The sequence below is a fragment of the Tribolium madens genome, unplaced genomic scaffold (assembly GCF_015345945.1).
Source record: "Tribolium madens isolate multiple individuals breed KSU strain unplaced genomic scaffold, Tmad_KSU_1.1 Scaffold_3;HRSCAF=73;Tcas5.2_LG2, whole genome shotgun sequence".
In the NCBI taxonomy this organism is placed as follows: domain Eukaryota; kingdom Metazoa; phylum Arthropoda; class Insecta; order Coleoptera; family Tenebrionidae; genus Tribolium; species Tribolium madens.
Window position 1 is genome coordinate 4667203 of NW_025401006.1, and position 27632 is coordinate 4694834.

General features: G+C 34.5%; 5 protein-coding genes and 2 long non-coding RNA genes across 8 annotated transcripts in view; 1 reads left to right on the forward strand and 6 right to left on the reverse strand.

Annotated features, from left to right (window-relative positions):
- The window catches only part of LOC123007613 (transmembrane protease serine 9-like), a gene marked incomplete at its 3' end in the record, with an annotated part of 12546 nt that extends 10422 nt beyond the window's left edge, over window positions 1–2124 (reverse strand). Inside the window, exons 1-8 of the mRNA XM_044402998.1 lie at window positions 1954–2124; window positions 1703–1811; window positions 1495–1657; window positions 1082–1287; window positions 827–1032; window positions 725–782; window positions 565–675; window positions 460–490 (exon numbers count right to left, since the gene is read on the reverse strand). Coding sequence (XP_044258933.1) covers window positions 460–490; window positions 565–675; window positions 725–782; window positions 827–1032; window positions 1082–1287; window positions 1495–1657; window positions 1703–1811; window positions 1954–2016 — 947 coding nt within the window. The remainder of the gene's footprint in view (window positions 1–459; window positions 491–564; window positions 676–724; window positions 783–826; window positions 1033–1081; window positions 1288–1494; window positions 1658–1702; window positions 1812–1953) is intronic.
- A 303-nt stretch (window positions 2125–2427) lies between these two features.
- On the reverse strand, window positions 2428–5852 carry LOC123007888 (trypsin-1-like). 2 transcript variants are annotated; one of them, XM_044403383.1, is made up of 6 exons: window positions 5562–5852; window positions 4997–5141; window positions 4780–4942; window positions 4525–4733; window positions 4227–4478; window positions 2428–2568 (listed from the first exon to the last, which is right to left on the reverse strand). In XM_044403383.1, the coding sequence occupies exons 1-6, from the start codon at window positions 5652–5654 to the stop codon at window positions 2450–2452; spliced, it is 981 nt and encodes a 326-aa protein (XP_044259318.1). In that variant the 5' UTR covers window positions 5655–5852; the 3' UTR covers window positions 2428–2449. The 2 variants fall into 2 exon arrangements, with proteins under 2 accessions (XP_044259318.1, XP_044259317.1); XM_044403382.1 differs by having other exon boundaries at window positions 4780–4954.
- A 245-nt stretch (window positions 5853–6097) lies between these two features.
- Window positions 6098–12647, reverse strand: LOC123007614 (soluble guanylate cyclase 89Db-like). The gene is made up of 17 exons (XM_044403000.1): window positions 12536–12647; window positions 12288–12487; window positions 12043–12236; window positions 11856–11992; window positions 11570–11809; window positions 11340–11524; window positions 11187–11294; window positions 10972–11140; window positions 10779–10922; window positions 10581–10734; window positions 10423–10532; window positions 10285–10374; window positions 10201–10237; window positions 7185–7235; window positions 6970–7132; window positions 6500–6917; window positions 6098–6451 (listed from the first exon to the last, which is right to left on the reverse strand). The coding sequence occupies exons 1-17, from the start codon at window positions 12575–12577 to the stop codon at window positions 6248–6250; spliced, it is 2646 nt and encodes an 881-aa protein (XP_044258935.1). The 5' UTR covers window positions 12578–12647; the 3' UTR covers window positions 6098–6247.
- On the forward strand, window positions 8476–10216 carry LOC123007886 (trypsin-1-like). Its single transcript, XM_044403380.1, has 7 exons — window positions 8476–8941; window positions 8992–9157; window positions 9207–9369; window positions 9417–9652; window positions 9699–9874; window positions 9921–9975; window positions 10045–10216. The coding sequence occupies exons 1-7, from the start codon at window positions 8780–8782 to the stop codon at window positions 10164–10166; spliced, it is 1080 nt and encodes a 359-aa protein (XP_044259315.1). The 5' UTR covers window positions 8476–8779; the 3' UTR covers window positions 10167–10216.
- A 1406-nt stretch (window positions 12648–14053) lies between the features above and the next one.
- On the reverse strand, window positions 14054–16950 carry LOC123007018. Its single transcript, XR_006412849.1, has 2 exons — window positions 16291–16950; window positions 14054–14973 (listed from the first exon to the last, which is right to left on the reverse strand). It is a non-coding gene; the product is annotated as an uncharacterized LOC123007018 (long non-coding RNA).
- Window position 16951: 1 nt separating this feature from the next.
- LOC123007017 lies at window positions 16952–19796 on the reverse strand. Its single transcript, XR_006412848.1, has 4 exons — window positions 19627–19796; window positions 19496–19567; window positions 17749–19448; window positions 16952–17641 (listed from the first exon to the last, which is right to left on the reverse strand). It is a non-coding gene; the product is annotated as an uncharacterized LOC123007017 (long non-coding RNA).
- A 1422-nt stretch (window positions 19797–21218) lies between these two features.
- LOC123007016 (soluble guanylate cyclase 89Db-like) lies at window positions 21219–26026 on the reverse strand. The gene is made up of 13 exons (XM_044402020.1): window positions 25902–26026; window positions 25492–25691; window positions 25251–25444; window positions 25067–25203; window positions 24776–25018; window positions 24492–24730; window positions 22308–22415; window positions 22091–22259; window positions 21901–22044; window positions 21691–21853; window positions 21537–21646; window positions 21398–21487; window positions 21219–21347 (listed from the first exon to the last, which is right to left on the reverse strand). The coding sequence occupies exons 1-13, from the start codon at window positions 25941–25943 to the stop codon at window positions 21291–21293; spliced, it is 1896 nt and encodes a 631-aa protein (XP_044257955.1). The 5' UTR covers window positions 25944–26026; the 3' UTR covers window positions 21219–21290.
- Window positions 26027–27632: the final 1606 nt, after the last annotated feature.

Below are 27632 nucleotides of genomic sequence, written 5' to 3' on the forward strand. Positions count from 1 at the left end.
TAATAAGAGTATTCTATAATTTTACCGTTTACATCGTATATCTGAATTTTAATGTCAATTAATTGAAATTTTTCTTTATAAAATAAGCCTTAATCAATTAAATTAAGTTTAATCACAAAATATGCAGTTGCAATTTTGGCAGTGTGGCAATAGAAAAATCCTGAGGAATATTCTTATCATTTTATTGAAAAAATACTGCAAAATAAAAAAAAATGAAAAAAATTTATTTGAATAAATGTGATACCAGCAAATAATATAATAATATATCTCCTCGTATATAAATTAATTTATGTCTCTACATTTCACAAAACAACCTTTTGGCTACGTAAAAACGTTTAGTTTGGTTTGGAAATTAAAACACGAGGTTTGCTTTAAGAAATTATGTATCTTTTGCGTACAAGTTTTTACACTTTTATTTTTATTAACATTTGTACACGCTAAAATGCAGTTTAATATTACCCAATTGTGTCCGAAATATTTAAGACACACACTGTATAATACAAATTATTGCTAAATTGCACGAGTATTTCTTCAGATTCACATATCACAAAATTCAGTCTTCACAGAAACACCCATCTTTTGAATTTTCCAAAATCCAGTCTAAATATCTTGTAACACGGGTGTAGACCCCTGGATAGCCGGGTCTAGCACAGCCATTCCCCCAGGAAACAATTCCTGCGAACCACAATATAAAAATTAAGAAATGAGGAATTTAAAAAATTACCGATGAGTTCGTATTTTTTATCTGTTCTTTGCGTAACCAACGGACCACCACTATCACCCTAAAACAATTTTTGCATGGAGTGGTTCAAATTTGATTTGTTACCTGACAAGAATCTTTTTTCCCTGTCGCAGGATATCCTGCACACAACATGTTATCGGAAATCATTTGTGCCGAGTAATTGGTTTTCCTGCAGTCCTCATTACTGAGAACGGGTACTTCAACTTCTTGTAACACACAGGATGGTTTTCCATCTTCTTGCAGTGTTCCCCAACCGGTAGCTACAGCTTTTGCCCCAACGTATAAATTATCTAGAAAAAAATTTTGTTTTCTTTGCTTATCACTTTTTAGGGGTCTTGCCTTTAGCTTTGGGCATACAAATGGGTTTAATTGTTTGCGTGATAGGTACTCTGTCGTTGAGTCTTAAAAGTGCAATGTCGTTATCAAAATTAAGAAAACTGAAAGCCCCCGCAATGGCCCTGAGGACGAATCTCGACTCCGGCTTCTTGCTCTCAACACAGCGATCGTGCTCTCCGAAAGTGACCTTGATCATGAACCACATGAACCTGAAACCCAGCACGATATGGAAGGTACCATGTGGGACTCATTGTTTCAGAAATGGTCGCGATAAACCTTCAGAAAAATGTGGTTTAATCGAGGCCATTGATAACCACAAACAGGTTCCCAACTCCGAATCCAACTACTAGGTCACAAATTTGAACTTGACCCGCGAGTGCAACGATTTCTTGCACTTATTGTTATTACAATATTACCCTTTGACGCAGTGAGCGGCTGTTAAGACGTAGCGGTCATTGATCAGCATTCCTCCGCAGTAGAACCTGTTGAAATACGAAAGACGAGCCATCCAAGGAAATTCATTTTCGTTGGTCGGTTTGCCGCCTACGATACGGCTGTTTTCGTTTCTTTCACCGCAAGCTACGACAAATAGTCAACAAGGAAATTTAAATTTGGGACACTTACAGCAGGAACAAGACGAGGCGGGAGTGTCGTGACGAGGAGGAGGATGGTTCCCAAAGTTGCCAAATTTTGGACCAAAAATCTTCTTCGGCAGTGTCTCTGCTGACGCTTCCTGAAACAAGCTACCTTTGGCGCCTCTCTGAATCACAATTAGTCTAAATACCTAACGGGTCCCCAGACGCGACAAGAATTTAATCAAACAAAAATATTTTTTTACGTTTAAATAAAATTTGGAAAATCTCCAACTTACTTACAGTTCCACTTTCCAAAAAAATTAGCGCGAAAGATATGACAAGAATCGATTTTATTGAGGCCATAGTGTTGGTAAAAGTGTCAGCATAAAGCACAACACATTGATCTTCACTCCAGCACCAACAACTTCTGGTTGCGAACTGTCAGAGAATAACTTGGAACTGGCCGGAGTCAAACATGTTGATTAACATTAATAATACCTGAGTTGTTTTGAAAATTACTCAACTTTTTTAAAACTGCCGGAAAAGCAATTACAAAGATTTTCCCTAATGACTTTGTTGGTATTCTATTCAGACATTCTTCCGCAGGCACAAATAATAATAGAACCAAATTCATTCAAATCGAATTAAATTGATACAAAAAATATCAAACAACAATCTTTCACGGGCCATTGACTCCCAAATATTTCTGTATGATTGTTCTGTATATAATTAGCATAATTTGACCAATACCGGTTTAGAAATAAAACTCACAAGAAAAAGAAATAATTTATTTACACTATGAACATACACATGTATCCTCGAGATTATATTTGAGCCAGTTGATATATTTTGAAACTCTTGTGTACACCCCGGGGTATCCAGGGCGGCCGCATCCCACCCCCCACGACACGATTCCTGTAAATTACCCAATCAGAATCAATAATTCTTGCATTTTGTAACACAAATACATTAGAGTTTAAAATTTGCAGTTTCAGTTATCTATCCTTGTTTTCACTACTAAAATTTATCAAAACAAATCAGAAATACACGTGAAGAAAATATTTGCTTATTTATTTATTTTTAAACTTAAAAAAATATGTGTAAATATTTCCAATCCTAACAAAATTCCACTAAAATTCAAGTAATGCCAAAAAAATTTCACCGTAATTCTCGTAATTTCAATAATAATCCATAATAATTCCATTGTCTCTTCAAATAATTCCTATAATTTCAACTTGATTATTAATTAATTATTAATTCCCATTTAATTTCGATAGTTTGAAGAAACCCAATGTAATTTTTATAAGCAATTATTTTCGATAAATCCAAAAAAAAAAAAAAAAAATTTTAAAAATAAAAAGTGTATACCTATTTCCAATTTCAAAAAATTTCACCAAATTTCAAGTAGGTAACTCCAAAAAAACTCCACCGTAATTTCAATAATGGATCGTAATTGTGTTGTTTTTAGATTAATTGCTATAATTCCAAATTCATTCCTATAATTTTAAGTTATTTTCTGTAATTCCGAAGTAATTCAAAATTAATTCTAAGAAATTCAACGTAATTTTTAAAAGCAATTATTTTTGATAATTCCAAAAAAAAATAAGAAAAAGTGTACTATTTTGAATTCCAAAAAAAATCCACCAAAGTTTAAGTAGATAAATCCAAAAAAATTCTACGGTAATAATCCCATAATTTTAATGATATATCGTAATTCCATTGTTTTTAGATTAAAAATTCCAAAATAATTCCTGTATATTCCAAATTAATTCCGGTACTTCTAAGAAATTCAAGGCAACTTTTAAAAGGAATTATTTCCGCTAATAAAAAATTCAATAATTTAAGAAATATTCTAGTAATTCACAAATAAATTCAGTAATTCCAAACAATCCAAGATAATTGTATTAATTCCAAAAAATTATAGTAATTCACAAATAAATTCAGTAATTCCAAACAATCCAAGATAATTTTATTAATCCCAAATATCTGGAAGCTATTTCAATTTAATTTCAAATTATTTGTACAACGAACTCCAGAGCGTCTCGTTATTGAGTACGTAAGTCAATATTGTACAGGGAGAACAAAGAATATGTAAGTATGTATGAATTATCAAGTACTGGATAAATGTAATCATTTTTTTAAGAATACATTTTTTGAGTTATAAATGTAATAGATTGCCATATAAAAAATACTGAATTGAAAAATTAAGAAAAATTTTCAAACATTTTTTAAAAAGCGAATCACATTTTTAGAGCACTTTATTTTTTACTAATAATTTTTTGTGGAATCAAATAGTTTAGCCAAAAACCCTTGATATATATTTTTAACGAACTATCACAAAATGAAATTTTTTATTTTTCTACTCCTATATTTCGAAATTAATATATGTAGGTATGATTTTAAATTATTTTTTCCTTAGATGTTAAAGAATATTTAGATTTTTTATAAAAAAAAGAGAAAAAAAAATAAAATTAAAAATTAATTTAATTAATGAATTATTATTTTTTTTTATAAATCTGTTATTATTATTAGAGGTTAGATTTTTTGACGATTCTTTGGGGGTTTGTACCTACCTACAATTTCGAACTTGTCCCCATTTGGCACTAAAAGTGGCCCACCACTGTCCCCTTGACAAGAATCCATGGCACCTCTCCCTGCACACAGCATATAAGAAGTGATTCTCGACGCTCTATATTTCATAGCTCGACACTGAGACAGTGTTAAAATTGGCACTTGTACTTCTTGGACGACATTTGGTAACATTCCACCTTCCGTAGTCCTGCCCCAGCCGACCACAGTCCCGGTTTTCCCCGCAGGATCCTTCCCTACAAATCTCCTATTTCACACACTCCAATTTTGGGTTTCTACTACCTGATGTAGGTAAACAAATCGGGCGAATGTTTTTCGTAAACTCGACCGGTTTTCGCAACTTAAGAAGCGCAATATCGTGGTTGTACGACTCCTGGTCAAAATTCCTATGCCTGATGACAGCAGAAACAGCCCGCATTTTGGCAGGAGTGTCCTCGGTAGTAGACTGATCATGATCGCCCAAAATCACCCGAATTTTTGACCGCTTTAATCTGAAATTTTTCGTGAATTTTTGACCACCTCTTGAACAAGTTTTACCGTCGGACGCAATGTGCAGCTGTCAGGACGTAGTCCTCTGTCAGGAGTGAAGCCCCACAGTGGAAATGGCCGTCGTAGACGATTCTGGCCACCCACGGGTAGCGGTTTATTCCAGTGGGACGCCCCCCAACGATTCGATTCTCTTGGTTGCTTTGGCCACATTCTGCAAAAAAATCTTGATGCGATGTCATGGTGGCTCGGAAATGAGGAGACTCACCGCAAGTGCAGTTTCGCGTTTTGCCCTCGTCGTCGTCGTCCTCGGAGGAGTCGTTTCCTCCAGTTAGGAATGATGTTAATCCCACTAGTTGATTAAAGAGGAATTTGCCGTTTCGGGTCGTGTTTGTCACTTGAAATCGGTTTTTCTGGAAAGGCGGGTTTTAGAGAGTTGTTTTGGAGTGTTTTTTCGCTTTGTGGACTGGTTAGTGATGCTAAATTTAGAAATTTTTTCTCCGAATAATTAAGTGGAAAATGTAGGTTTTAAACGACATCATCCAGTCAGCTGGGTTATACAGAAATAAGTAAAATTCAATTAAACTAAGAAACCTTATCTTTCATGAACATTTTTATTTGATTATTATTGTGAATTGATTAATCTAACTTTCAAACACTTCAAATTATTAAAAGAAGCTAAAAAAACTTCTTATTACTCAAACAAATGAATTTTTAGTTTGAAAATACAATTTATTTGTATTAATATCACACAAGAACTTAAAACAGGTAAAATTTTGTTGTTTATTTGTTTTTATCATTTTTTGAGTGAAATATTTGGGTTATTTTTTTACTTTTACTGCGGCTATGTGTCCTTTCGCGGATGGCAAGAGGAGGAGGCAAGAGATCCAAAGCACGTGCACGATTTTCCTCTGATTCGCAGCCATTTTCCCACTTAGCACGAAATCATAATCACTTGCACTTTTCCCAATTTGAATAAATTACAAAACGTCGCTATTTTATTTACGTTTTGGGTTAGTGAGGTTAAAAATAATAATTAGTATAGATTCACGTGGTGCTTTCACCGTCTACCAAACACTGTTAGCTCTTTCACTACACCTACGAAGAAAGTGACTCGTATTGAGGCAAGATACGTCATGTTATATCCCAAGAAGGACGCAATTACAATTTATTACTAAAAAAAGTAACGAATCGAAAGTTTCTACATTGAAAATAAAGCAACTGGAAAGCAGGGGATTATTAAATTAATAAATCCAAGTGCGAATAAACTTTCAAAGAAAATGACACTTTAGTAATTATTCGCACGGCAATTAAGTGAGAACAATATTATTTTTTTAGGTTTGTGGAACACATTTTTAAAAATCTTTACATTTCATTGAGGAGCTGAATCGGAGCATGATCGTATCAAGTCGTGCGTGATTTTACTCTCTCCACTTTCATCAAAAAACATGATTCAATTCGTATCTATTTATTACATAATCTTTGGCACATTTTTTGGCACAGTTGAATTTGGCATTTTTTAGGCATGTCGGGGGTTGTGACGAGGAGGGGGACACAGACATTCTCCATTGAGGGCATCCTGGACCCAATCCAGATAATTCCCGATTTTGGTGTAAACTCCAGGCAAGTTGGGTCTGGCACAGCCGCGACCCCAGGACACCACCCCAATTATCTCCATGTCGCCATTGGAGTTAGCCACATGGAGAGGCCCTCCACTGTCACCCTAAACCACACAATTATTTCCGAGAAGTTAAAAATCCGGGTAATTTACCTGACAGGCATCTTTTTCTCCCTCGGGATACCCAGCACAAAACATATTTTCCGAAATTTTATTCTCGCCGTAGCCGGATTTGTAACAGTCTTCTTTAGACCAGACCGGAACTGTGACTTTTCGTAACACTCGAGATGGTTTTTCTTTCTCTCCTAGACGCCCCCAGCCGGCTACCACTGCCGTTTTCCCGGAGTAATCCTCATTTCCGGTGACTGGCAAACAAGCAGTTTGGACGTGGGCGTCGAAATCGACAGGTTCGTCCAGCTCAATGATGGCAATATCGTTGTTGTAGCTGAAAGCGTCGAAAGCTTCGTGTTCTTTGATTCCTTTGACGCCTCTGACGATGATTGTAGAGAAGCGGTCGTGAGAGTCACGGTCATGGTCAGCGAGGACTACCGTGAATTCATTCACGGCGAATCTAAAGGGATTTTTTTTAATAATTGAAAAGGGGTTGATTTGTTATTACGCACCCATTGACACAGTGCGCAGCAGTCAATAGATGCCTCCTCGTGATCAGAGTGGCTCCACAGTGAAATTCGCCACCTTTGCCTAGTCCTGCGATCCAAGGAAACTCGTGGACTTTCGTAATATTTCCGCCGACCACTCGCATTTGCCTGTTGCTCACACCGCACACTAAAAATCGACAGGATAACATCCTTCCTCCTGTCTCTCGTCTTCAACTTACCACAATTACAATCCGAATTACGAGGTGCAGCCCCCACATACCCACCAAACACTAGAAGAAGAACAAAACCAAGCATTTTAAACTAAAATGTGCATGTATAAAAAAACAACCACGAACTAATTACCATCATTTTAGTATGGATTGTTTTTATACAAGTTGTGTTAGGTTTCAATGTTATTTTGGAGGGGTTTTGCCTTGACCATTTTCATAATGTCTATCTGATGCTACCCACTTTATTCAATGTCTAGGGATTTGTGTGCATTCAAGGTCGATGCATGTGCATGTCTGACACATTTTCGCAATTGCTTTAAAGAGGTGATACATTTATTTGCTCATTTCGACATTCCAATGAGGGAATATGAGCCTCCAGATTTGCTTTGTCAAGATTGACAAGCTTGAAATCGATTATGCAACGGATTAACATTGAAAATAAGTAGGTGTGGTGTTAACAGACGACCAACCAGACGAAAGCAGGTGTGTTATAATGAGTTTGATAAAATGGTAAATAAAACAATTGTGCAATTTGGCATTCATTTCGGAGATCCGAGAGACGCAGTTTTTGCAAAATGGGATTACTATGAGGAGGAGGCAACATAATGACTATTTTTCAACCAGAAAATTGAGTTTTGTGTGTCAATAAGCGGAATTATGGGCAATTATGCCGAATTTAGGAAAATTACTTCAAACTACTAACACATATTTTGGTACAATTTTTCAACAAAGAAATGCAGAGTCGTAATTTATCACGTGTGTTAGCAAAATTACAATAAACAAACCAAATTTTTTCAAAATGTACATTGTAAAGAGTTTTACTTTGTGTCATAAAATAATATGAAACGGCTAAAAATACAACGACATTAGTAAAACGAGAAAGTAGTAATGCTTTTCCAATTTTCGTGAGTTTTATAGTTTTTGATGTTTGTTTCTTGAACAGCATGTCAAGTAAATCTGAAGAGGAAAAAATCGCATTGTTGGCAGAACCTGAATTGCATTTCAAGTAGTTTGAAAGTTTGCATAGGAGAAGGATTTATTAGAAACTTCGATTAGTAAATTTCGTCTCAATTCACTTAAAATTTGCATACGACCAGAGTGGCAATGGGAATATCGGTTTGCGGTTAGTTTTCCAAAAAGGGACTACCTTGAGAAGCTTGCCTTATCCAAAAAATGTGTATTAATTTGGTCTAGAAACCTAATTAAGCTCCCATCTGATCATGCCCTACATATGGGTACGAGGAAATTTAAGTGAAGGTCGCAAATCCCATTGAAATAATGAACAATGCGCACTGTTAGAAATTTCAGTCATAAAAGTGAACGAGATCAGACAAAAGTTGCGTTATTAGGTTACCTACACTTGTATTATTTATTTATGTAAATGAGTGTAATTTAAAAAATGAGACGCAATTATTATATTGTTGGTTTTGACATTGGCAATTGATAACACCAATTTAAGCAAAATTTATTATGTAGATTATGACCTAAAACCATTAATGCAATATGCACTTTCAATGCAGGTTATATAAGAAAATTATCGATTTTCTCTCCCAAAAATAAAGACAGTGACAAAACTGGCTTCTTGGAATCCTCCGGTTGTTGCCATGGTACCTAGTTACCTACTTCTTCATTACCTCTGCATAGATAATATTCCTCAGTTGAAAATCTCAGTCGGTCATGTCAACAACTTTAAAAATTCGAAAATGTTGTACCAAACGTTTATTTTTATCATTGTGGTCCATCTAACTCATCAACAATCACCAAAGGTAATGACAAACACCAAAAATTGATTTTTAGGTATATTTCTTTTGTTAAGACCATTGTCGAAACCACAACCGGAGTCCCTTTTGTCCTAAACCCGGACCAGCAGCCCGCCAACCGTGCCACCTTTTTCGAATGGCTGTGGAGCCTTCTCGGATTTGGGAGTTCCCCAAACCCGATCCCTGACATCGTCCAACCCGCGGAAAATTGCCCCAAGTGCAGTAAGTACCCCGAAAATCATTTTCTCACTTGATAATGGGCAAATTTCAGCCTGTGGCTTGACGTACAAAAATAAGAGAATAGTCGGAGGTGTCGAAACTTTAATTAACGAATATCCATGGATGACCGCCTTGACATACAACAATCGTTTTTATTGCGGGGCTTCTGTTATCAACAGTAAATATTTGATAACAGCCGCACATTGTGTCAATGGGTTGGTATTAAATTGCGGTCCAATTAAGCGTGAAATAAATCTCGTAGGTTTTCCAAAGACCGTCTCGCTGCTGTTTTCCTCGACCATGACCGATCGAACTATTTCGAAACTCAAACTTTTACAAGAACTATAAGTAGAGTCTTCCGGCATCGCTATTATGGCTCTGGAGGGACGTACAACAACGATATCGCTATCCTCAAACTTGAGAAAGAACTCAATATCACGGGGTTACTCAAGCCTGTGTGTCTTCCACCGACTGGGAAGAGTTTCACCGGACATAAAGGTGCCTATTTATGAATAAATGACGCGATTTTGAGGAGGTTTTGCAGGAATTGCCATCGGTTGGGGCGCCACACACTCTCACGGACAAGTCTCAAACACTCTACGTGAAGTGGAGGTACCGATTATGTCCAATATTGAATGCAGAAGAACTGGTTATGGAAATAAAATTACCGATAATATGATGTGTGCAGGTTATCCAAACGGAATGAAGGATTCTTGTCAGGTAAATGAACTAAAAATGAGAGGGGGCTGGCTTAAACTCATTTCAGGGGGATAGTGGGGGGCCACTGCATGTCGTCAACGGCACCAACCACCAAATTGTCGGTGAGCAAACTCAAAAATTAACCAAAAAAATATTTATTCAATAACAAACAAATTCAAATTTTTGTGCAGGAATTGTGTCGTGGGGTGAGGGATGTGCCCAAGCTAACTACCCCGGAGTTTACACTAGAGTTAACAGGTTTATATCCTGGATACGAAGTAACACTCGTGACGCTTGCTATTGTGACGACTAATTTATTGCCTACTCGTACATATTTTTATTAAATTAATTGAAAAGCCAAAACGCTTCTAATTCGCCTTTTCCCTGAAAAAAATTGTCACACCACTGAAAATTCCTGGAAATTTTCGAACCTTGACTTTGACTTTTCCCCTATTTTTGATGACGTATTTTTTCAACGGAAGCAGGTTTTTCGTGTCGGCTGAAATATTAATCATGCCGGGCTGAAATCACCTCATTATTGTCAATTTTCACAAAAATTGGGCCATTACCGAACTGGTGGATTGCATTCTAGAAGCTGTGTTAACCGTATCTCCGAAAAAACAGTACCGTGGGACTTTAATCCCTACAACTCCTGCAACAGCAGGACCTGAGTGAATTCCTGAAAAACGTAAATTATCCCCACTTTATGAAAAAATCAAATATTGACCGATCCTGATATTGACTTTTACGCCATCTGGACTCTTAATCTCGTCGGTTTGTTTGAGCATTTCAAACGATACAGATGCGATATTTTCAGCATGTTTTGGGGTCCTTTCAGGAGCGCCACTAACGGCCATGTAAATCTGACCAACAGTTTCGACCTAAACTTTCAATTAAAGGATCGTTTTTTACAGAAGTTTATTACTTTGTAAACACCGAATTTGTCCATTAGTGAGTCAAAACAGGAGAAAACCGTGTTCATCGTTGACACCACTTGCATGGCGTCTTTGACCGTTTCAGAAGACAGTCCTACCAACTCGCAGAAAAGAATCGTAACGGCTTCAAACGACTACAAATCAACTTTGGGTAATGTTAAATCACAAAAACGGGAAGTTTACTTCGCAAGTGCTCAAGGGAGAATTTCCGGTTCGTAATCGATCAGCGACAGTTTGCGGAATCATGGAATATAAAAGATCATCGCCTCGCCGTTTCCAAGTGTCTAAAAGTTTGTAACTTTTCTCTAACTCATCCGACCTTTGCGCCTCTTTATCAAACATAATTTCAAGTCTTAAATGAAATTAGCAAGTTTTGTGTAATTAATTTACTAACTTACTTGGAGTTGTGTTGCCAACCTGCCAACACCATCTCCTTGCTCAATCCGTGTTGGTTCAAATCGTTGAGATACAAGCCTTGCTCCGGTAATTCATCCAAATCATTAATTCTTGAAAAAATCAATAAAACCGAAAATTCAAACAAGGATACTTACATCGGACTGCAGAGAAAAATTATGGCGTTTATATCTTTAACAAATTTCATTTGTCCTTTCAGGAGAAGGTTTTTCAGTTCGGGAGAAGCGGCCCGATTGGAGTCAGTTTTATTTTCAGTTTTAGTGAAGTTATTCGTACCTCGGTTGCACTCCAATTCGAACATGACTGACTCCAAATTGCGCGTCTAGAAATTGTGTTCGTTATTTTAATCTGAAAATAAGAAACGTACATTTTTCCACGAAAAGGTAATTCCTTTGGGGCGTCTCAGCTTGAAGTAAAAGCTGACAGGTTTGTTGAGAAAATCTTCCTTGCCTTTCCATATCTCGGATAATTTTTCACCAATTCCCATTATATTCATATTAGGGTTTATTATAATACCAAACGGAAATAACTCCAAGACGAGGGAGCACGGAAATGGGGATAATCGAATGAATTTATTGAACGAAGTCTTTTTTTCGTTATATTGCATCTTTAAAATTTCGAATTAATTCGATTTGGGGACATTTGATACTTACATATGGTTTATTATCAAAATCGAGTCTATAAGTCACAATTACTGTGGTTTTGGTACCGGCGGCAGAACTCGCTTTTTCCAAAACCCGCACTTTTAATTTGAGATTATAAAAATCTTGTGCGATTTGTTGTAATTGGCCTACAATTAATCAAATTTGAGATTGTTACAATCAATGGGGAGAAATAGACCCATGACGTATTGAGTGAATCCTTGTCTTGAGCTCCTGTAAACTAAAACGCAGCCTTCTGAATCAATATCGGTTAAATATATGGAAGGACTTTTCATTTTTGGGTAAGTGAAGCAAAATTGTGAGTGGATATTATCAACACTTTGAAGAAAATCGGTAAAAAATCGCCCGGTGGCTTTCACAGTGACGTCGTAGCTTTAAGAAACAAGACTGAAATAATTTGGTTGAAACGTGAAGCGACATTACCCCAAATTCGAGAAATATCTCACAAAACAGCGGCCAAAAAAATTCATGAAACTGTCATACGAAGCTGTGGTGATTTCAGCACAGGCTGCAGCTAAAGAGGACATCACGTTGTCTGAATACACTTTGTGTGTTTCAAACGAGATATATTTGCAATTGGCCTGTTCCAAAACTCGTTGCCAAATTTCCTCGCCATATTCTAACTGAAATGTGTCGTGAATTTGTGATTGTTTAATTTGAAAGTATTTTACCTGAATAAAATATTGAACACTTTCCAATAACATACCGTACATGTTGATCGATTTCGGGGCAACCGCAATGCACTAGCTCTTTGCTCTGTTTAATCTAGAGCTAGTATCAGAACCGGCTGTTCCGGACGAATTAAGGTAAGTAAATATTAGGACAAGTAATGGAATATCGTGAAACAAATTAATTAAGAGAGTTCGGCAAATATGATGGTTTTTAATGAGAGAAAGCACGCAATTCGTCAAGAAATTACGAAATTCAAATTGACAAAATTTGTTTTTAATTTTTAAAAAGTCAATATAATAAACTGCTTCACAAAAGTTAAGGAAGTGTGCAATAATTACAATAATTAAATAAATTAATAAATTATTAAAAAAATAAATTAATAATTAATTAAAAGTGAGATAAAGGCAGATATCTTTTTACTTTTTTGTTTTTGCTGGATTGCACAATGCTTAGAAGAATAAAATAATGTGACTTCCTTAACTTTTGTGGAGCAGTATTTTTGTTTCTAAGATCATCAAAGGTTTTATGCATTTTTCTGGACCTGACCCCTACGAGAGAGAATAACGTCATTTGGTCTGAAAGCACAAAATAAGTCAATAACATGAAAACTACTCGTCGTAGAGTATTTTAACCTTCTGCGAGTGAAACAATCTAAAATTGATTAATCATTTTTGGTTTTGATTTATTACAACTATAAAAATCGAAAAAATTTGATTTTTTTAAACTAGAGCCAATAATGTTTAGTATACTTTTTGAGTTTGTGAAAAGTGTTATTTGTTTCTTTGAAGTAAAATAGATTGCAATTTCTGTGTAACAGAAGAATCTGACTTAGAACTGGACCCTATTGACAAAATTTGAGCCAAGAAACTGCTCTATTTCATCCCAAAAAAGGCATTGTGAAAAGTGACAAACCAGCAATAGAAAAGTTTCGATAAGAAGAAGAGGGCTAAAATCTCCGATGTTACCAACAGTCCCTCCACTATCACCGATCAAAGAAGTCCCAAAATCGAAAGTGCAGTTCTGAAGAAAGCCAATCAGCTGAGAAAGAAGCGAAATGGAAAAATCGAACGAAGCAATGTCGAAATTTTTACGATGTCCAAGAGCGTTATACAAATGTCATTAGACTAGTTTTTATAAGATGTTAAAACGGATCGGAATTTTTTTAATAAGATTAATAAAGCAGGCTCTTTATGATAGGACTAACTGAAAAAAAACCAATTCTTTCAATACTGATAAATCTTACTTTTATTAACTAGAAACCCTGTTATCCGTCATGATGCCCTTGTTTTTTTATAATTAAAAATAAACGTTTAATGAACAAAATGAAAAACAATTTATAAAAATTGAAAAAAGTAACGGTAGAAAAATTCTTAACTTAAAATGCGTATTTCTTTTTTATTCATAAAAAGCCGTCCTGGTCCCTCGCCACCCTGTAGAAGAAGGGCACGCCTTGTGTCCTCGTAAGCGAATTGTCACGGGCCTAAGCTCGTAAAAGGGGGTTAAAATAAAGGCCAGGGTAAAAAAATAGAATTTATTGCTTACCAACTATGTACATACATGAATTACCGACTTTTATCAGATCCATCTTTTACAGTACTCCGAAACAACAACGAGGGGAGGACACAGGTCACTACCCGGGTCACACGCACAACCGACGCGAAGAGTTACCCCAAAAGTAATCAAAATTCAACCCCCCTCGTATTCCGCCTTCTTTTATTGAGCTTTGCTAGGCTGACATTACCAAAATTATGACCCCTCGTCCCAGGAATTCCAATGTCAGCAAAATCAACCTTTCAAAACACAATTCGTTACGGAATATCAGGAAGTTGACCCCCTTTTGTGACATAAGCCCGGCCCCACAAGTTTCTCGCCTCGACAAACCACCTTAAATCTACCCTAACAATTACATTTCTAAAGTCTGCCAAGAACCCACATCAACGTCCTCCTCGATCGATGTTGTAGTAAACACCACCATTGCGTCAGGACTCTTCGTTCTTCAAATGGATCAGGTCAGGGAAATGCTTCCGGATTAGCATGCGTAAACCAAGGCTTCTCTTGTGTGAAGGTCCACCCTCTTGTAGCGGCCCAATATTGTTATTGGGCTTGGCCGCTAAGTCTTCAACCCTCGTAACTTCTGTTCTTTCTTCATTGTTACTATCGTTTAACTTGTCTTCTCATTTTCTTTCGCCGTCTTTGTTACTCAATTACAATTTTTGCATTCCCACGGCAGAATGTCGCAGAAAATTTAATTTTCTCAATCGACAGAAACTTCCGACTCGTAGTTTTGGTCCGGGAAGTTCTTAACTTCTTCGTTTTGGTTTACAACGAAGTTCTCCAAGTAACGTCTCTTCTGCTTGTAGCAACTCGCCTCTCCTTCAGCTCTCCCCACCGATCATTCCTCGAGGCTCTTCTCGTGGGCGTTGGACAGAGAGAAAAACTAATTGACATGACAATTAATTCTTACCTATCTTAATACTAACAATATTTTGAAACGGGAGCCTTTCGGCTTTACATTACTTTGTTTATTCTACCATATGGTGGTGACAAAAATGAATTTTCAATGCGTCATCTATTCTTGCCGCACCAACCTTGACTGGAATGTGACTTTAGCTCATTAGCTGATTGTGATTAGACACATTACATTCAAACTTTGTAATTTACTAAAATTGTTTGTTTTTTGAGAGTCAAACTTTTTTTGCTTTATTTTTCTTTTTTATGAATCTACATTTATTTTTTTATTTTTACTTTTGCTTCGTTTTTTTTTTATCTACTGTTTATTGTGTATACAGAGTACGCCAGAACACGCACCCCAAATGCCATATAAGGTAAGATACCAGGTACATGGAAAAAATATTAAAAAATTTTATCTATAAAAATTTCGAAGTTATGAGGATTTAAATTTTGCACTTTAACTCTATTTATTTCTGTTGGAAAAATAATTTTACAAGTTTTTTTGCTATAGGCTATTAAAAAGGAAAACAAGGAAGCTGATATGTATCCTAAATTGTAACTCTCTTCAATGTTATTTGTGGCTTTTATTGGCAAAATTTGTGTACCTTTACAAATAATTCTAAAAAAAAACATCTACAAGATCATTATTATGATTAAATAAACATTAAAAAATGTCAAATGTCAAAAAATAAATGTCAAAATTTTTTGACCGATAGAATTTTTTAAACATTTTTTCCATGTTCTTGGTATCTTACCTTACTTGAAAATTTTCTCTGGGGCGCGAGTTCTGGCGTACCCTGTATTTCGAAATATATTTCGTTTGTTTTTTTTTTGAAAATATAATACATGTAAAACACGACTTAATTTTAGATTAATTAATTAATTTTATATTCAACTTTTTATATTTTTTTTAATTTATTTTTTTTTTTTATGAATCTACATTTATTTTTTTTTAATTCCTATTTTTGTTTTGTGTTTTTTTTTAAATCTACTTTATATTATGTATATTTCCAAATATATTTCGATTGTTTTTTTCAAAATATACTACATGTAAAACACGACTTAATTTTATTTCCACATTAATTTATGTATAGCGGGAACCATATGGATCCGCTCATGTTAGAAGTGGTGTTTGCAGGAAGTGGACGGATACGCAAGTCTTAAAAACTCCCACAACCATGCTGAAAAACCCCGCAGTTGAAGGGTTAAACTTAAACTCAAAATTTATTACTTATCAATCTTTTCCCTCAAAATGTTTCCTTTTTTTAGTTCCTCCCGGAAAAAAAAACTAAAACATACTTACGATTTTGACTTTTTACATTCGTTTTTCTTAATCCTTCGACATGATTTCGGTCCTCCTTCTTGATGAAATGAACCAGGAAGGGCCAGTTCCCAATTCTTCTTTTCCCAATCTTCGATGTGTCATTTTCCGAGAGATCTCTTTCGTTTTGTCTTTACTTCGAACCTATGAAAATTCTTCATACTACGTCCCTAACCTATTCAACGTGGCTCGGTACTTCTCGCTCTAATTTTCGCACCCTCTGTGCTTCTCCCACATGACTATTCCGCCACGAACTTGCGACCTCTGTGTATTTTCTTCCAGCTTCAACCTCAATGGCTGAGAGACGTTTATCAAAATCCTCAAGGAACCCCTCGGAGGAGGGTGTTCAACTCAAATAAAATACTCTCGAATTTTTGCTGACATTCTGCCATTTCGTGATTTTTTGAACTTAGTTTCCTCAGTTTTTATGACTTTGCCTCAAATATCATCAATGAACGCTTGGACTGTCATCAAATCTAACTCTTTGTCCTCGACAAGTGCAACCAGTGAAGCCTGGCGGTCACCTAGAGTCCCTTTATCATCTTCAAAGTTTGAAATTTCACACCAAACTTATCCACAGCATGGCCAAGTAGTTTTTGTCCGTTCCTGACTTTTCCCCAAGTAGTGATTTTTTTGTTGGTTTAAGCGCCCCCAATCGGTTTGTAGTTTTTGAACAACGAAAAAACGATATTGAGACTAAAAGGAAGGTAATTAATAAATTCCTTCCTTTCAGTCTCAATATCGTTTTGTCGTTTTAGGAAATCCTCGATCATGGTTTTGTCTTTTTCACGGTCATTTTCGAACGATTCGATTTCATCTTGCAATTCGTTGTCAGTCCCTTCGAATTCGAAAGCTAGATTTTCTCTATTACTTCTTTGTTTTTCGACAAGACTAATTCTTGATGCTTTGTTGGCCGCCAAATCCCTTTCTCTACTCTCTCTCTCTCTCTCTAAAACGTTCTCAACTTTCATAATTACTTCAATAATCAGTTGTAATTTATTCGTTTTGGTTTCAATTTCGGTGTCAAATGACTTGAGTTTGTTTCCCTTATTTTGCAAGTTTCATTTGTCTTTTTTCACGTGTTCTTTCTTCTATGCTCAACTTCTAGTTTCGGTAACCTGATTCTGTCTTGTCTGTCTTTCCATTCTTTCCGGTAGCTTTCGACGCATTTATTGGACTGTTGGGCATTGAAAATTTCGTCGAATTTTCCTTACCTTTCTTTCGTAATTTAATTTGGCTTTGATGCTGGTTCTTGATGTCATTTACGGCTCGTTGAAAAATCGAATTTTTCTTTAACTTTCTTTCCCTCGTGCAAAGACCACGCAGCGTTTTCCTAGTGACAAAAAAAATCACATTTACTCTCTTTAATGTTCATAAATTTAATGAAAAATAAATAGTAGAAGTGTTGTATACCACACTATTTACCAAAAAGAGACTCACCATGTTTTTAGCACAATATTTGATATTTTATCGAAGCCATTACATATGCAACATTCCAGAAGGAACTAACAGTGATCAAGGTTTTCTCAACGACCCAAAAATGACATCCAGAATCAGCACCAAAGTCCAAATTAAATTACGAAAGAAGAAAAGAGAGAGTTAAAGAAAAATTCGACGAAATTTTCAATGCCCAACAGTCTAATAAATGCGTCAAAATCTACCAGAAAGAATGGAAAGACAGATAAGACAGAATCAAGTTACCGAAACTAGAAGTTGAGCATAGAAAGGAGAAGAAAGAACACGTAAAAAAAAACAGAACTTGCAAGATAAGGGAAACAAGCTCAAGTCATTTGACACCGACATTGAAACAAAAACGAATAAATTACAACTGATTATTGAAAAAATTATGAAAGCAGAAAACGTTTTAGAGGGGCTAGAACGGGATTTGGCGGCCAACAAAGCAACAAGAATTAGTCTTGTTGAAAAGCAAAGAAGCATTAGAGAAAATCTACCTTTCGAATTCGAAAGAACTGACAACGAATTGCAAGATGAAATTGAATCGTTCGAAAATGACCGTCAAAAAGACGAAACCATGATCGAGGATTTCCTAAAACGACAAAACGATATTGAGACTAAAAGGAAGGAATTTATTTTTTCCTTTTAGTCTCAATATCGTTTTTTCGTTGTTCAAAAACTACAAACCGATTTGTGGCGCTTAAACCTACAAAAAAATCACTACTTGGAGAAAAGTCAGGAACGGAAAAAAACTACTTTTACATGCTGTGGATAAGTTTGATGTGACAATTTCAAACTTTGAAGGGACTGATAAAGGGACTCTAGGTGACCGCCAGGCTTCACTGGTTGCACTTATCGAGGACAAAGAGTTAGATTTGATGACAGTCCAAGCGTTCATTGATGATGTTTGAGGCAAAGTCATAAAAACTGAGGAAACTATAAGTTCAAAAAATCATGGCAGAATGTCAGCAAAAATTCGAGAGTATTTTATTTGAGTTGAACACCCTCCTCCGAGGGGTTCCTTGAGGATTTTGATAAACGTCTCTCAGCCATTGAGGTTGAAGCTGGAAGAAAATACAGAGAGGTCGCAAGTTCGTGGCGGAATAGTCATGTGGGAGAAGCACAGAGGGTGCGAAAATTAGAGCGAGAAGTACCGAGCCACGTCGAATAGGTTAGGGACGTAGTATGAAGAATTTTCGTAGGTTCGAAGTAAAGACAAAACGAAAGAGGTCTCTCGGAAAATGACATATTGAAGATTGGGAAAAGAAGAATTGGGAACTGGCCATTCCTGGTTCATTTCATCAAGAAGGAGGACCGAAACCATGTCGAAGGATTAAGAAAAACGAATGTAAAAAGTCAAAATCGTAAGTATGTTTTGTTTTTTTTTTTCGGGAGGAACTAAAAAAGGAAACATTTGAGGGAAAAGAATCGAATCGTTCGAAAATGACCGGCAAAAAGAAGAAACCATGATCGAGGATTTACTGAAATGACAAAACGATATTGAGACAAGAAGCAAGAAAATTAATTAGTGCAAGAGATGCCTCGTAGAAAAAACCTTGACCACTGTTAGTCCCTATTGGCGGTCATTGCACATTTGATGGCTTCAATAGTGGTGGTTTCACCAGAACTATTCTGGCCGAAGTTGCGGAGGCCCGCAATTTGCAACTTTTCCAGAGTTGCCATCGCTGGAAAAATAACTTTAAGACAAAAATTAAGGAAAAAATCGACTTACCTGATTTTGTAAGAAAATAAACTAAAGGTTCTCGTGATTATTCCAAAATCTTGACTATTTTATTAGACGTTTCTAGAAGTAAGAATTGATAAGAATCATGGAAAAAAACCAACAAAAAAAATTAAACTTACTTTTGTGACAAAAAACTCGGTAATTTTCATAAATTTAATGAACAATGAAACATAAAAGGATTATGTAGCACACTGTTAACAAAATAGAGGCTCACTATACTGTTTTTCAACACAATTTTTGATATTTTATCGAGCTAAAACGTAGGTTATGTTATCAGTTCAAATTTCAAAAACAACGGTTGGTAATCGGGGATCAGTGGTACCTGACTTACCGGCCGGTTTACCTTCAAAAATAATAAATAAATAAATAATGGAAAACTTGCAAATAATGAGTTAAATGTTATAAAAAAAAATCAGATAAATACGGTCTTATTTATTTCGTTTTTTTGTAATTTACTCTTTCTAATGTTAACGAATTTATTGAAAAATAAATAGTAGAAGTGTTGTATACCACAGTATTTACCAAAAAAAGTCTTACAGTGTTTTTAGCACAATTTTTGATATTTTATCTAGATAAAATTTAATTTGTTTGAATTTGAAAAAACAATGGTTGGTATCATTGGTACCTGACTTACCGACCGGATTACTTTTAAAAATAATAAAAAAGTAATTAATGAATAAAAAGAAAAATTGTAGACGCGGCAATAATGTGTTTAACATTATAAAAATAAAATTTTAGATCACAACTGTTTATTTTTTTCTTTTTTGAGCCAAATGAAAATTGTTCATGGAGATTTAAAAAAAGAAGCTTGCGCGATTTGGTTCTTGGTAAACTAAAAGAGGACGACAGATTAATGATGAAATTGTTTGTAACTGACCGTCATTGAAAAAATTTATAATTTGTTAATTATCACACAGAGTGGATTTGCATATTTGCACCTATAAGGTTTGAGAGTTGATGTAATCCTGATAGTTTCGCTGTAAACACCGAGTAAAAAAATCAAAATTATAGTTTCTGAAAATTTTAAACAAAAACTATAATAAGTCCGACGGGAAAAATGGTACATTTTTTAAAATTCAAATAAAAAAAAGACTTAGAGTAATTACTAATTTTTAGTATCGGCATTGCTGGTATTTTAAAATAAAAATAAATAAATTAACAATTTATTCTAGATCAAAAGGTTTGCGTAGTCGAATTTTCTGGACGATTTAAATGAGACAATGTGGATTCCGGCCGCTCCGGTAATTTAGGAGTACCTAAACAATAACAGTTATTATTTTATTACTTTTAAGGTAAGCGCCCGGAAAAAGTCAAATAGTTTATTTAAGAAAATTCTCATTGTATGAAGGTTATTTAACTGGCATTTAAATTAAGTCAGTAATTTCAACATACCAAGTGAACAATTAGTATGGAACTAATAAGCGTTCTCTTTCTTCTTTTTCAGAAAATAATAATTAATAAAAATTAAAATGTAATTAAGAATGAAATTTTGTTTTGTTTTTGAGTTATACGATTTTTTTAATAGCAACCTATAAGTATCATTTTTTTTTTTTGATAAAAATTGAAGAAAATGTAGATCCTAACCTTTGTAAAAAAAAGGTTTTATAGTGAGTTTCCATCCAATTCCAATAATTTAAAATTTCAAACCATTATGGAAATCCAGAATCGTAGATTTACTATTGTTTTATTAAATAATAAATAAAAAACTGAAATCTTTGAACAAAAATACTTTATTTCAACATCAATACAGATCAATAAAATATCGTATACTCTCGGCTCTCTTTCAAATAGCAACCGATTCCTTCTCAAATATCCAAAACGTCTCGACTTCTCCTTTCCCCTAAACACAAACAACACAAACACTCCTCAAACCAATATTTACTCAACTACCTTCAGTTTCACAAGACCTCTATCCTCAATAACGTAGCGCCCCTCAGGTAATTTCTCCTTAGTCTGTGCGGAAATATGCACCATTCCCGGCTACAAAAACAATTTCAAACTTTTATTAATAATTCATTTCGGTATTTACCGAACTTGTCGATTGCATTCGCGACGCTGTATTAACCGTATCACCAAAAAAGCAATACCTCGGGACTTTAATACCCACAACTCCGGCGACAACAGGACCTGAATGCACTCCTACACAAACCTTATAAAGTATCAAAACCAAGATAAAAGTTTACCAATGCGAACTTCCACGATTCGAGTACCACTTCCCGAAGGAATTTTCAGTTGTTTGACTTGGCGCATCATACAGAGGGAGACGTCGCAGATGTTTTGGGCATGAAGGGAGGACCTTTCAGGGGCACCACTCACGGACATGTAGACTTGACCCACGGTTTCCACCTTGAGAAAAACTGAATTTGAATGGTGCTGGAGAAAAAGGAGGGTACCTTATAGACGTTAAATCTGTCCATGAGGGAGTCGAAACAGGAGAAGACGGCGTTCATGGTGGAGACCAACTCCATGGCGTCTTGCACCGTCGTGGAGTTACAACCCACTAACTCGCAAAACATTATAGTTACAGCATCGAATGTCTGAAATTTGATTTTACAAAACAATTTATATTTCTTGAAAAAATACTTCGCAAGTGCTTAGGGGCGATTTGCCGTTTCTGAGCCGATCAGCGACCGTTCTGGGTATCATGGAGTACAAAAGGTCGTCTCCTCTTCTCTTCCACGTGTCCAGCAAACTGTGATAATTTTCAAGTTCATTTGCCCTCTGTTCCGCTTTATCAAACATCAACCCAAATCTGGGTCAAGAATTGTTAATTTTCAGTTATTAAAAGACAAAGTCTTACTTGGAGTTGTGCTGCCAGCCCGCTAACACCATTTCTTTCCCCAACCCGTGTTGATTTAGGTCATTGAGATAAAGCCCTTGATCAGGCAGCTCGTTAATGTCATTCACTCTGTAATCGCAAATCCCCGTTTTATCCCAAATTATTACATCCCTCCATGGGCGCCGACTTTTCATATTTTTAATGGGTGCATAACAAAAAATTAGTATAACTTACAGGACTTGATAATAATTACGCAAAAAAACGATTCCTTCTTGACTATGTTTGTTGAATTTATTGTATTTAATATTTAGAAAATTTAAAAACAATATAATTTTTTGTACAAAAAAAAATCAATAAATAAGATATGCAATAAAAAGTATAAAACATAGTACATGATCAAAGTTATTGAGTTTTGAAAAATAATACACTACTGTTAAATTTGAAAATAATTTTTAAAAAGTGACTTTTTTAAAAATTTGCATGAATGTTCGTAAATCTAGTGCTGAATACAGCTTGGAGGGTATCAACTACAACTTTTTATTAATGCAATTAATAAGAGATAAAATTAGAGTAAACACAAGCTAAATAAATGATCTCAAAAATTAATCAGTATGAGTTCATGATTTTTTACATTGATTTTTTAATTTTTTAGAATATTTTTTTTCAAATTTAACATGCAAAATTGTAGAAAAAAGTGAAAAAATTGCTTTCTCATTTTGATGAAGATGTTCAGAAACAATTAATTCCTTTAATTCTTTTGTAAAATTTTGATCGATCGGTCTGAGTTTAGAGCTATTGGGCGTACATAAATTAGGCTATAAAAAAACCTAATAACATATTTACTTTTAATATTCGTGAATACGCTGTATATTTACTACGAAAAAAAATAGTATATTAAAGTACAAGTTGCAGAAGGTATCTTATTCAAGCACAAATTTGAAACTCCGAAACGAGCCGCGAAGCGGCGAGTTAAAGAACAAATGTGTGCTTGAAGAACCTTCTGTAACAAGTGCTTTATACTATTTTTTCTATTTTGCCGCTTTATATCATTTTATAAATTAAAAAACGTAAATTATTTTTTTTTTCTAGAGAATTTTGCGACAGTGGGCGACATTTATGTGTGGAATAATTTTAGGCGGCTGTAAAAAATAAAAATTATTCTTATTTTCACATTTGAAAATGAATTGTGAAGAAAGTCCGTCACTAAAATTAAATTACCGCGAACGACTTATTCCAGCACGCAAATGACGTCACTTGGGTAATGCAATAGACTTATTCTAACACCGAAATAGAAAAATACTTTTTCTTCTTTTCTTTAAATCAATGTCGCAACTAAATTTTTTTCCAAAAAAATCGCAAAAGCATCTTGCAGAAAATTTATTCCAGTTTTTGAAACTGTCCTTATATTGTGTGAGCGGTCATTGGTTGCTGAGATATCGATGATCAAAAACCAAAAGATCCTTTTTCATTAAAAGTCAAATATCTTAGCGACAAGTTGACTTAAAGAAAACATAAAAAAATCAAATTAAAGCTGAATGAACAAGCAATCCGGCTCATGTAATTAATAAAAATTTCCCCAAATCCGTGGACCAAAAAAAAAAAAATTAAAAATTACAATTTTTTTTCTCGAGCTATTTCTTAGGACTACATAATAACCGCAGCTGAGAAAATTTTTTACCAAAAGATTTCAAGACAAGCAACTTGAAGCTTTACAATGGATTTTTTAAATCTAAATACGACCGTTTTTCATTGAGGTACGATATTTCAAAAATCATCAAAAAATTTAAGAAATTTTCTTGTTCGCTAAATTTTTTGGAATAGTAAAAGGGTTATGTAAAATGTTTTATCGTTTTAAAGTTTTTGAAATAATAAGAAATCTTTTTTCAAGGAGTTTTTCATTAAAGAGCTTAATTTTGAATTAATTTGAAAAAAAAGAAAAACAAAATACAATTTAAAAAAACAGAAAATTTAAGACATTTTTGACATTAAAATTGATTTTAGAAAATGCAACCTTACTAAAAAAAGATTAGAATAAACACGAAATTTCAAATATTATTAAGATTATTACTATTATTTTTTTTACCTTAAACAACAGTACATTATTTTCATTTTTCAATGGGTGCCTAGCACCCATCAAAAAATTTCCATGGGTGCATCCGCCCCGATGCCCACATGTAGTCGGCGCCCATGCATCCCCCAACTTACACTGGACTGCAGAGATAAATAGTCGCATTTATGTCATCAAGAAACAGCATTTGACCTTTCAGAAGTATGTTTTTCAGGCCGGGTTGACTGTCTCGCCTCAAAGCATACGGAGAGATGCTTTTTCCGTCGATTTCAATCTCGAGAGTTTTATCATCGAGGGTGTCCCCAATGTCGGCCTTTGGCACCAACTCGGATCGAAGCAACTCCAATTCAAACATGACCGATTTCAAGTTGATAATCTAAAACGAAATTTCAGGATATTGAGACACTACAAAGGGAGTTACATTTTTCCAGGTAAAACTGATCCCTTTTGGACGCCTCAACCGGAAAAATTTCGTCACAGGCTTTCGTAAGAGTTTGTTCTTGCCCCCGGATAAGTCAACGAGTTTTTCGCCACAACCGATAATTTCCAACATGGGATCAAAAAGGAAAGCGCAAGGGAAAAGCTCGAGGAGGAGACTGCAGGAAAATGGGGCCAACTGACTGATTTTTAAATGAGCATCAGCTTTGGCTTTTTTAGCAGCTATCTGAAATTTCCATCAATAAATAATAAAAGAATCGGATTATATACTCACATATTGGCTGTTATCAAAGTTGAGCCTGAAATTGACGATTTTTATATTTCGTCCGCTAATAGTCCTGTTTTCCTGATTAAGGACTGTTGTTTCCAACTTGAGATTAAAAATATCTCTCGCAATCTGATGCAATTGACCTAAAACAGAGTTTTACGACCCTTTGAAACCTTATTTTCGACTTTACCCATTAAATAATGATTGAAACCCTGTCTTCCGCTCCGATAAACCAATACACATCCATTTTCATCAACTTCTGTTACATACATCGACGGGCTTTTCATCTTCGGGTAAGACAGTGCGAACTGGATGTGGATATTATCAACATTTTCCAGAAAATCGGTGAAATTGCGACCTGTTGCTTTAATTGTTAAATCATAACTGAAAATTTTACTTCAGAACAGAAGTTTCATTTGGAGTAAAAATACCCAAAATTGCTGAAAAACCTCACGAAGCACTTGCCGAAGAAGTTCATGAAAACATCGGCCGACTGGGCGGTGATTTCGGCCAAAGCTGCCGCCAGAGCGCCCATGATATGGTCAGGGTACACTTGATGGGTGCTAAAAACCGTGTATTTGCATTCCGACAAGTGCAGAGCTTTCTGCCAAATTTCTTCGCCGTACTCTAACTAAAATCGATTTTTCTTAAGAAAATTGCGTGTGCAATTGGTCTATTTATATTCAACGAGGAGAGTGTTGCGATAATGAATGATCTTCTATTTTGGAACGTCGATTAAAGCGACCATTTGAGACTCGCAATAAATTAGAGGACAATATTAGGACAGGCCAAGGTTGATTAATTGATTATTGTGTAATTAATAAAATGAAAATTTTCTTACCTGGACAAAATGTTGGACACTTTCGAGTAACATTCCGTACATTTTGCACTGATTTTTTTCATTTATTTGATAAGGAGGGAAATTAAAGACGTGCACGAGGCGAAGCCACCAACAAAGTGCGTAACTTCGGGAGTTTCAACTAAGAAAAGCGCAAGAAGCGGGAGGTGATTGGATCAAACATTCCCAAGCGGGGGAACAGGTGGTTGCCAGTTGATAAATTGTGAATTTTGAATGGTTTACTGATTTATTGAAGCGTTTTTTAACAAGTTTTTAATTAAACTGAAAACTGAACACATTTATTCTGATACAATTAATATTTCTAATATTGATGTTTGGGAAAAAAAATTGAAAATATAAACTTCCCCAGTCATAAATTTAAATCGATGGAAGAAAATGTTTCGGTTTTCATAAATAACATAAAAATGTATTAACAAAAAAGCATTTATTTAATAATGTAATAAAAGTAATTTATTAACAACAAATTATTATCTTTGAAATTGCTAAAAACTTTGAATAAAAATGTTGTCAAAAAACAACAAAAAATTAAAATTGAATTTAATAAATAAATTATTCTAAATAAGTGAATACAGCAACATGACATTGAGCTCTTTTTGGTAAAAAAAAATGATTCATCCATCATTCTATACAAAACAACTATTTAAATTCTTATTTATTATTTTCTCTCCTTATAATCAGTTTTATATTTATTTGTAGATATTGATTTTTTGCATCGTAGTTAAAATTTAGAATAAAACCATATTATGCAAATCTAAAATTTTAAAAAATAAAGCAAGCAAAATTTACTTCTTTTATCGTCCTCGACAAAATTTCTTAATTGAGGTAAATATTTAATAAAATATAAATTTTAAAAACTGATCTAATTTTTTTTGTAGAATGAGAATTAAGCATAGAACATAAGAGAATGAAAAAAGTGATGTGATTAAAAAAATATATGTGAATTTTTTGAAAATTGCTTAATAATTATGTTAAACAATAGAGCAATGACCTGTTTTACCAACGTGATCGAAAAATCTACTTTTCTATATTTTTTCTGTACTTATATTATTATTTTTATTAAAAAATTCAGTATACAAAACATTTATTATCTTTAGAAATGTTAAAAAATTGAAATAAAAAAAGCCAAAATGAAATTAATAAAAATAATACAAGGTGTTTCACACAACTGTACGAGGCTAGCGCCTAATGTATGTACGCACCCAAATATACAAAAGTCACAATAAAACACTAGATACAAAAAATACACATTTAATTAATTAATTGTTGGAAACCCGTGACAGTAATTGTCAGACTAATCAATGTTTTATTAATAGTCATAAACTGCAATTTTTCAGAAACAATTATCATTTTATCTATTAAGAAACGGCATAAATATGATTATAGTTTATCTATCTTAATCACTAACTAACTAAAAACGTTGTAATTTTTGAAAAGGTGAACAAACTGCAGAAGATTATCCAATTTTTCAAAATTTGTAATCGAGTTCGTATCGGAATATTTATTATTGATTGCATCTTACAGGCCCAGGCCTGGTAAAATTATGTGAAACACCCTGTATATTTTTTTTTTGGAAAAAAATATGATTTACCAGTTTATACAAAACAACAAATCAAATTACTATTTTATTATTTTGTCTTTCTTATTTTTACTTTTATAGTAATCAGTTTTATATTTACATATTTGCAGATAGATATTCATTCATGCAAATTTGAA

Excerpts from the sequence above, each read along its gene's own strand:
- LOC123007614 (XM_044403000.1), bottom strand. The coding sequence starts at position 12,577 with ATGTACGGTATGTTATTGGAAAGTGTTCAATATTTTATTCAG. Across the intron at positions 12,237-12,287 it reads AGATATTTCTCGAATTTGGG|CTACGACGTCACTGTGAAAG; the intron begins GTAATGTCGCTT and ends TGTTTCTTAAAG. Across the intron at positions 7,133-7,184 it reads TAATTCGGATTGTAATTGTG|TGTGCGGTGTGAGCAACAGG; the intron begins GTAAGTTGAAGA and ends GTCGATTTTTAG.
- LOC123007886 (XM_044403380.1), top strand. The coding sequence starts at position 8,780 with ATGGTACCTAGTTACCTACTTCTTCATTACCTCTGCATAGATAATATT. Across the intron at positions 8,942-8,991 it reads CTCATCAACAATCACCAAAG|ACCATTGTCGAAACCACAAC; the intron begins GTAATGACAAAC and ends TCTTTTGTTAAG. Across the intron at positions 9,653-9,698 it reads GAGTTTCACCGGACATAAAG|GAATTGCCATCGGTTGGGGC; the intron begins GTGCCTATTTAT and ends GAGGTTTTGCAG.
- LOC123007888 (XM_044403382.1), bottom strand. The coding sequence starts at position 5,654 with ATGGCTGCGAATCAGAGGAAAATCGTGCACGTGCTTTGGATCTCTTGC. Across the intron at positions 4,955-4,996 it reads AACGCGAAACTGCACTTGCG|ATTTTTTTGCAGAATGTGGC; the intron begins GTGAGTCTCCTC and ends CATCGCATCAAG. Across the intron at positions 4,479-4,524 it reads GATTTGTTTACCTACATCAG|GGAAGGATCCTGCGGGGAAA; the intron begins GTAGTAGAAACC and ends GGAGATTTGTAG.
- LOC123007016 (XM_044402020.1), bottom strand. The coding sequence starts at position 25,943 with ATGTACGGAATGTTACTCGAAAGTGTCCAACATTTTGTCCAG. Across the intron at positions 25,019-25,066 it reads ACTTTGATAACAGCCAATAT|ATAGCTGCTAAAAAAGCCAA; the intron begins GTGAGTATATAA and ends TGGAAATTTCAG. Across the intron at positions 21,647-21,690 it reads AATCGTGGAAGTTCGCATTG|GAGTGCATTCAGGTCCTGTT; the intron begins GTAAACTTTTAT and ends AGGTTTGTGTAG.